The sequence below is a fragment of the Cebus imitator genome, unplaced genomic scaffold, assembly GCF_001604975.1.
Source record: "Cebus imitator isolate Cc_AM_T3 unplaced genomic scaffold, Cebus_imitator-1.0 Scaffold699, whole genome shotgun sequence".
NCBI lineage: Eukaryota > Metazoa > Chordata > Mammalia > Primates > Cebidae > Cebus > Cebus imitator.
In genome coordinates, this window is record NW_016108014.1 from 176,234 (window position 1) to 185,583 (window position 9,350).

Here is a 9,350-nt window from a genome sequence, read left to right on the forward strand (position 1 = left end):
AGGATGCTAGGTGCAGTGGCTCACACCTGTAATCCCAGCACTTTGGGAGACTGAGGTGGGCAGATCATGAGGTCAGGAGATCAAAACCAGCCTGGCCAACATGGTAAAACCCGTCTCTACTAAAAATACAAAAATTAGCCGGGTGTGGTGGTACGTGCCTATAATCCCAGCTACTTGGGAGGCTGAGGCAGGAGAATCACTTGAATCTGGGAGGTAGAGGTTGCAGTGAGCCAAGATCGTGTCACTGCACTCCAGCCTGGCAACACAGCAAGATTCTAACTAAAAAGAAAATACAATGTTGTAGGAGATGATGACAACCTCACTGTCACCAGGCAAGGTGACTTGACTTTTGATGGTGTCACCATCTTTACTAGCATACCCTTGGGGGGCATGAAAATAACTCTGTGTAGTGTTGAGACCTCTTTTCATCCTATTTCTCCTGGTCTGACATAGGAAGTTTCCTTGCCATAGAATTTACTGCAGGCTGAATTCTGCCATAGGACATCTGACTTCTGAAGATAGGCATTTTTTAAATTGATAATTTATTATAAAGTCCTTCAGGTGATGCAGTTTTCTTAAATAGTGTCCGTGGTGTTCCGAGGGAATAAGACTCCAGAGTAGCAGCAAGTTCCAGCCAACCTGTAACAATTTCTCTTTGAGACAAGGCCTGCTCTGTCGCCAAGGCTACCTTCATAGCCTCATACATAGCCTCAGCCTCCGGGCCTCAAAGCATGCCCTTGCCTCAGTCTCCCAAATAGCTGGGATAACAGGTGTGCACCACTACGCCCAGCTCAGCCATAACACAAGACAAGTCAGAGGGCTCCACTGCCCCTCATCTATGCCCTATTTTTACCAAAAACTGTTTTTAGTCATGGCAATCCCATTCAAAGAAGACTTTTTTTTTTTTTTTAAATACAGGGTCTCCCTGTGTCACCCAGGCTGGAGTGCAGTGATGTGACCTGAACTCACTGCAACCTTCACCTCCCAGGTTCAAGTGATTTTTCCACCTCAGCCTCCCGAGTAGCTGGGATTACAAGCATTCACCACTACATCAGGCTAAATTTTGTATTTTTAGTAGAGACCGGGTTTCACCATGTTAGCCAGGCTGGTCTTGAACTGCTGACCTCAAGTGATCCACCTTGGCGTTCAAAAGTGCTGGGATTACAGGAATGAGCCACCGAGCTCGACTGAAGAAGACTATTTAGGATATGTTTTCATGCTAAAGCCGAGTGGTTGGAGGAAGCTGACCCTTTTCTGCTGACCTTTTGAGAAAGGACTTGACCTCCTGCAGCATAAGGGGCGTGACTCTTTGGAAACGCATGGGCTGCTCCATGATGGTGTGGTTTCTCATCAGAAAGCAATCGGCATGCACAATCAGAGCACCCACAAAATAGGAGGTTGTGAGGAGGAAGACAGCCAAGAGGGCTGACCAGATGACTGGCATCCACGAGACGGATATCAGGTGCATGAGCTTCCCTGCTGCCAGTGTGAGGGCGACCAAGGCCAGGACTTGGAAGAGGAAGTTGAGATTTTGTTCCAGGTCAACACGCTTCTCTGAGAGTTCCCAGCGGGCGCAGTCACCCATCATGGAGAAAGGCATTCCGTAGAAATAGTCAAAGCCGTGGTGGAGGGGGTGGTGGCAATGATCGCTGGCTGACTCACAGTTGAGACCCAGATGCCATTTTCCTGAGAGGCAAAAAGGATGTTGATGTGACAAGCGTCCGAGCATAACTGGGCATGTAGATATTGACTGTCTGTCACATTTTTGATACTCTGTTAGACACTGGGGGGCCGGGAGATTGCAGAGAGGTGCGGGTAGCATTAGCTGTTATTTGCAACGCAATCTGGCCTCATCGTTTCAGAGAAATGAGGACCCCTTGTGGCAGCTTTAGCCAAAATATTAGTTACCTCGAAGGTGGAACAAATTACTGTAAAACTGGTTGCTCAACACAACAGAAATGTATCCTCTCCCAGTCCTAGAGACCAGGAGTCTGAGATCAAAGTGTCTCTGGGCCAGACTCAAATCGGAGGCTCTAGTGGAGGCTCCCTCCAGCCTCTCCCAGCTCCTGAGGGCTCCAGGCATCACTGCACTTGGGGCCTCCATGTTTCTGTGGCATTGTCCTCTTGTGTGTGTCTGTGACCTAATCTCCTGTCTTATAAAGACAGCAGTCCTTGCAGGAGGGCCCACCACAGAGGCTGCATCTTTACTTGATTATATCTGCAGTGACTTTGTTGTCAGCTGAATCCTGGCCTGCCTCTAATTCATGGGTTGAAGCTCTAACCCCTGGGACCTCAGAACATGACTGTATTTGGAGACAGGGTGTTCAAAGAGATAATTAAGGTAAAATGATGTCATTAGTTTGGGCCCTGATATGGTGTGGCTGTGTCCCCACCCACATCTCACCTTGAATTGTAATAATCCTCATGTGTGAAGGGCAGGGCCAGGTGGAGATAATTGAATCATGGGAGTGGTTTCCCTCATGCTGTTGTCATGGTAGTGAATACGTCTCACAAGATCTGATGGTTTTAGAAATGGGAGTTCCCCTGCACAAGCTCTCTTGCCCGCTGCCATGTAAGACATGACTTTGCTTCTCCTTTGCCTTTCACCATGATTGTGAGCCCTCCCCAGCCATGTGAAACTGTGAGTCCATTAAACCTCTTTTCTTTATAATTACCCAGTCTTGAGTATGTCTTTATTAGCAGCCTGAGAACAGACTAATACAGAGCCTAATCTGATAGAATTTGTGTCCTATAAGAAGAGGATATTAGAACACAGACATATACATACTCTCTCCAGAGGCTCTAGGGGAGGATCCTTCCTGCCTCTCCCAGCTCCTGGGGGCTCCAGGCATCCCTTGGCTTGTGGCCACATCACTCCAATTACAACTGCTTTCTCCTCTCTGTGGCCCAATCTTCCTCTACCTTCATCTTAAACGAAGCCTTGTCCCTGAACAGTGGGCCCAGCTGTATAACTCAGGATCATCTTCTCACCTCAAGATTGTTAACTTAATCACATTTACAAGGAGCCTTTTTGGCATATAAGCTAATATTTGCTAGATTCAGAGGTTAGGGGCTGACATCTCTGGGGACCATTACTTAGTCTACTGCACCTTGTTTTACAGGGCAATGATGAAAGCCAGAAAGCACCATGTGATACCATCAGCATGGGCAAAAGACTTCTCGACTTTGGAATCATTCTCTCTTTGATAAGCCACTATGACAGTGGCCATGGTTGAAGTGAACGGTGGGTTTCGCAATGCATACCTTTCAAAGTCGGTCAAAGGAATATAGCCTTTGCTTCTATGGGGTCACCACTACGGTGTTGACAAAGAGATGTGTGTGTCTTCTTACCACCCCAATTCTATCTGCCACATGGAAAACCTCATGATTTCCCAATGAATAACCCATAAGGATAGATTCTTCTGTCTTAGAAAAGTTATAGTTGGCCAGGCATGGTGGCTTGCAACTATAATCCCAGCACTTTGGGAAGCTAAAGTGGTAGGATTGCTTGAGCCCAAGAGTTTGAGACCAGCCTGGGTAGCATGGGAAGACCCTGTCTCTACAAAAAAGAAAAATAGAAAACATTAACCGGGCATGGTGGTGCAAGCCTGTAGCAACAGCTCCTTGGGAGACTAAGGTGGGAGGATCACTTGAGCCTGCGAGGTCGAGGCTGCAGTGAGCTGTGATTGTACCATTGCCCTCCAGCCTGAGTCACAGAACGAGACCCTGCCTCAAAAAAACAAAGTCTATTGGAAGAAATACACCTTCGTTTGACACCGATGACTGAATCTCCCCAGAAATTTTATTTTTGGTAAAAAATTAAACAAAAAACATTTTATGATTTTTAACTTTTAGAAATATATAATTTATGGGATTTTATATTCATTGTATCCACTAGTCATATTGTTTGTTATCAATAAATGGAACTATTGATAAAAATCATTACTATAACACATAACGATAATGGTAACTTGGTCTCCTTTCAAGGAACTATTGTCATTAATTTTATTTTTCATCCAATACATGACATGCTTTGTTAACTTGTAGAAAAATAAGCATGTTGGTTACAGAAGCCGACAGGGAGGTAGTAAATCTTGTAAAGACATTTTCATACACACCGAAGGGAAGAATAGGCAGCATTACACAAATTTTTGATAAAATAATATATTGTTTCTTACTTTTTATCATGGTCTACCAGAACATTGTGTGAAATGCCAAATATTTCATTAGGTTTATGTTCCTTTTCTTTCTTTGTTTTCTTTTTTTCCCTTTTTTTTTGGTAGAGTCAGGGTTTCGCCATGCTGCCCAGGCTGATCTCAAACTCCCAGCCTCAAGCAATTCACCCACTTCGGTTTCCCAAAGTGCTGGGTTGGAAATGACAGGCGTGAGCCACCGTGCCTGACTGGGGTTCTTTTGGTAAGGGCACTAGTCCTACACTTGAGGCTCCACTTTTGAAACCTCATCACCTCCCAAAGGCTCACCTCCTAACACCATCACCTGGGGGGGTAAGAGTTTCGACACAGGAATTTGCAGAGGGGACAAAACATTTAGATCGCAGCACTAAACCAGCCAAGTTGATCCATAAACCAACCGTAACAGAGCTGAAGGTGTTCAGTCTGAGACATTAATGTCTAAGGCAAAAATTCCATGTGAAGGGTGGGAGAGGATCCCACAGAACAAAGTGGCTACGTGTTGTGCAGTGGAGCTTGGAACGTATGCCATAGGCATGAGCACATTTTACTTATTTTTAAATTTATTATTTTTTTTTTTTTGGTAGAAGTGGGGCCTTGTTATGTTGCCCAGGCTGGTTTCAAACTCATGGGCGCAAGCAGTCCGTCCACCTTGGCGTTCAAAGTGCTGGGGTTATAGGCATGAGCCACCTTGCCTGATCTGATATTTCTGGAGTACCTATTTTGCAGTAAACCACCTGGAAAGTAACATTGTTCCTAGGTATATGCAGCTTTCTGTCTAGTGGAAAATCCCACAGCACCTCATCCATTTTCCTTTCCTAAGTTTTTAGCTGAATGTCCTTTCCATATAAAGATCATGCGCTTACCACTTTTAAAAACACACATACCTATGAGTCCAGTAGCATAGCCTTTCTCTTTCAATATTTTTGCAAAAGTTGTCTCATTTGTCGGAAGACCTCCAGATGCTCCAGTCCACTGAAGAACACGGTGACCAATGCTGGAAACCATACCTTTGAGCAATTATTAGGAAAAAGAATTACTGTGATACATTTGTTTTCTGTTTGTTATTTATTATTATTTAAAAATAGAATGCTTGGTAAAAATCTCTCTTACTTAAAATTGAATTGAAAATGGAATTCCTACATGACTTTGCCTTGGGAATTGCAGTTTCGGCAGCAAAGTCAATGATTAATTTATTGAAAAAATTACTAAGAAGATGTATTTTCCTATTACATGCAGGTTATAAGGAATATAATTCAGTGAAAATAAATAAAAATTAAAAATTATTTTTTGCTTGTTAGTTTACTTAGAGATGGGGTCTTGTTCTGTCATCCAGGCTGGAATGCAGGGGTGTAATCAATGCTCGCTGCAGCCTCAACCACCTGGGCTCAAACAATCCTCCCGCCTCAGCTACCTGAGTAGCTGGAACTATAGGTGTGCACCACCACACCTGTCTAATTTTTAAATTTTTTGCAGAGATGGGGTCTCACTCTCACCCAGGCTTGAGTGCAGCGGCCTGATTATATCTCACTGCAGCCTTGAACTCCGGGCTCAAGTGATCCTCCCACCTCAGCCTCCCAAGTAGCTGGGACTATAGGTGTACACCACTGTGCCTAGCTAATATTTTTAAATTTTTGGTACAGACGGGGTCTCACTATGTTGCCCAGGCTGGTCTTAGACTCAAGTAAATCCTCCCACCTCAGGCTCCTAAAATGTTGGGATTACCGACATGAGCCATTGTGCCTGGCCCAGAAATGATTTTATAATTTCATCAAACTTTTGATATAATCCAGAGGTTCTCAAACTTGTCTGCCCATTGGAATCATGTGGGAAGCTTCAAAAAATTCTGATGCCTGGTTATCACCCCAGGGGTGCTAATTGTATTGGTCTTGGCTAGAACTTGGGCTTTGGGATGGTGGGAAGATCCTCTGGAAGATTCTAATGTACTGACAAGGTTGGTAGCCACTGACAAAATTTATTCTCCTTTCCAGACATTCCAAATCTCTACCCAAGGGTTGGTTGGTTTGTTTTTTATCTGTTTGTTTTGAGACGGAGTCTCGCTCTGTTATCCAGCCTGGAGTGCAGTGGTATGATCTCAGCTCACTGCAACCTCCGCCTCCCATATTCAAGCAATCACCCTGCCTCAGCCTCCCAGGTAGCTGGGATTACAGGCACTCACCATCACGCACAGCTAATTTTTATATTTTTAGTAGAGATGGGGTTTCCCCATATTGGCCAGGCTGGTCTCAAACTCCTAACCTCAAGTGATCTGCCTGCCTTGGCCTCCCAAAGTGCTGGGATTATAGGCATGAGCCATCATGACCAGCCTCTACCCAAGTGCTTTAAAATGTAGGTGTTATGCAGTATTATTATTATTAAGGTTTTATCATTATTCAGCTCTGACAAGGCCAACAGATCAGGAGATGCCTGTCGTTGGAGAGCTAGTTCATTAGTCACAGTTCCTGATAGTTTATTACTCACAGTTCAACAGGAGGCTGGGGTGAGCCATGCTATGTGATGATATGGGGAAGCTCCAGGGTTGGTCAGGAGGCAGAGGGAGTGAGGGGAAAGTATGAAAAAAAAGCCCTTTCTTATCCATTTCTTTTTTTCTATTTTGGGAAATAATGGGCAAGGTGGGGTAAGCCGGCTTAAGACTGGCCAGTTTGTATAATTTCCATGGGCTTTGGTCTGCAGGGGCTGTCCCTAGAAAGCTGGTCATTGATTCTGGGGGCATTAGGGCAAATAGTGAGTGGCCCCACATATGAAAATCTTCTAAAGGTGATGGTTGGGGGTGTGGGCTCTGGACTGATTGGTTTATCTATGAAAGTTACACTCCCAGGTGACATGCTTGTTATCTCTAAGAATTGGCTAGCATTGGGAGGGCCAGTCCCGCCAAGGTTAGCAAAGCCCTGACATGTCAAAGCATCAGAATAGAAACCTGCCTGGGCACGGTGGCTCACGCCAGTGATCCCAGCACTCTGGGAGGTCAAGAAGAGAGGATCTTTTGAGCCTAGCATTTCAAGACCACAATGGGCAAGATGGAGACAGCCCTCTTATCTCTAAATCAAAAAAATATATTAAAAAATCCGAATTTAAAAACTAAAAACTGTGATTTATGCACCAGGCTGGACCCTAGTGCAGCTGTGAAGAGAGACTAACCTGATCGAACAGGGTACCTGCCCGTGAGGAAGGCTGCTCTGCTCGGGGTACACAAAGACGCGGCAGAGACGTGCTGGGTCAGCTTCACGCCGAACTCTGCAAGGTGGTCGATATTTGGAGTCCTATGGAGGGACAAATTAACACCTTTACTTGTTAAAATTAGACAGGTTTTTCATAAGCATAGCTACATGCTTCTTCACAGAAGGTCCGCTGGTCACACTGAGTGCTTCAAAATGTTCTTAGGAATGACCCAAAGACAATGTCAAGGATTTCTAATGTCTTCTGAACCTTCAGAGAAACATCAACTCATTTAAATAGGAGAGCCTGGGCGTGGTGGCTCATGCCTGTAATCCCAGCCCTTTGGAAGGCCAAGATGGGAGGATTGTTTGGGGCCAAGAGTTCAAGACCAGCCTGGCACACATGGCAAGACCCTGTCTCTACAAAAAAAAAAAAGCTTACAAAAATAGCAACATTAAGGCATGGTGGTGCAGGTCTGTAGAACCAGCTACTCAGGAGGCTGAGGAAGGAGGATTGCTTGACCTCAGGAGTTCAAGGCTGCAGTGAGCTGTGATTACAACACTGTACTTCAGCCTGGGTGATAGATAAAGCCCTGTCTCTAAAATAAATAAATGAATGAGTAAATAAATATAGTGACTAAGTTTCCACAAGGCACTGTTGGTACTGAGAGAACAACCTCAGGAAATGCAGAACTGAGCCCAGGGCACCTTCTGCAGGACTCACAGTGTTCATGGGAAGGTTTGACTTCATGGACACCAACACACTGTAGGTGCTACATGAGAGTGGAAGGCTGGGATTCGGACAGGAGGATGGACTAGCTCTAGCTCATGACAGATGGGCACACCATATTTTGGCATTAGGAGGGTGTGGACTTGTCTGCCTGAAGCAGAGCTTCTCGGCAGGGGAGCACTGAAATCCCGCATAAGTGCTGGGCTTGGCTAGATGGACAGGATAGGAGTGAGATGGAGATCAATACTGGCGTTCTGCTTACAGGCAATGGCACTGATTTCTTCTGTTTGTTTGTTTGTTTGTATTTTGAGACTGAGTCTTACTCTGTCACCCAGGCTGGAGTGCAGTGGTGCTATCTGAGGCTCACTGCAACCTCCGCCTCCCGGGGTCAAGCGATTCTCCTGCCTCAGCCTCCCAAGTAGCTGGGATTCCAGGTACCCTCATCACATTCAGCTAATTTTTGTATTTTTAGTAGAGACAGGGTTTCACTATGTTGGCTAGGCTGGTCTCCAACTCCTGAACTCCAAGTGATCCGCCTGCCTTGGCCTCCCAAAATTCTGGGATTACAGGTGTGAGTCACCATGCCCGGCCTGTTTGCTTTTTGAAACAGGGTCTCATTCTGTTGCCCAGAGTGTAGTGGCCTGATCACTGCTCATTGCAACCTCAAACTCCTGGGCTCAAGCAATCCTTCCGCACCTCACCCTTTTGAAGAACTAGGATTACAGGTGCATGCCACCATGCCTGGCTAATTTGTTTTGAATTTAAAAATTAATGTTTCCATTTTGTAGAGACAGGATTTCACTATGTTGCCCAGGCTGGTCTTGAACTCCTGGACTTAAGTGATCCTCCTGCCTCAGCCTCCCAAAGGGCTGGGATTACAGGCATGAGCCACCATACCTGACTGATAGCAGAGATTTCTAAAGCATTGTCCATCATGTACTGGGTGGATAAAAATCATATTTAAAAAATGAAATTAGGCCGCGTACAGTAGCTCACACCTGTAATCCCAGCACTTTGGGAGGCTGAAGCGAGTGGATCACTTGAGGCCAGGAGTTCGAGATGAGCCTGGCCAACATGGTGAAACCCTGTCTCTACCAAAAATATAAAAATTAACCAGGTATAGTGGTGGGCAGCTGTAATTCCAGCTACTCAGGAGGCTGAGGCAGGAGAATCTCTGAAATCCGGGAAGTGGAGGTTGCAGCGAGCCAAGATCACATCACTGCACTCCAGCCTGGGCAAGAGTGAGACTGTCTC

The 9,350-nt window shown here is 45.4% G+C and overlaps 1 protein-coding gene across 4 annotated transcripts in view; it reads right to left on the reverse strand.

Moving 5' to 3' along the window:
• Positions 1-9,350, reverse strand: part of ARSL (arylsulfatase L) — a 38,130-nt gene that overhangs the window by 16,921 nt on the left and 11,859 nt on the right. For 3 of the 4 annotated variants that reach the window (XM_017518707.2, XM_017518708.2, XM_017518706.2), the window contains 3 exons: positions 7,350-7,471; positions 5,078-5,200; positions 1,263-1,686 (listed from right to left, as the gene is read on the reverse strand). In XM_017518707.2, coding sequence (XP_017374196.1) covers positions 1,263-1,686; positions 5,078-5,200; positions 7,350-7,471 — 669 coding nt within the window. The remainder of the gene's footprint in view (positions 1-1,262; positions 1,687-5,077; positions 5,201-7,349; positions 7,472-9,350) is intronic. The other variant, XM_037734980.1, reaches the window with a different exon arrangement.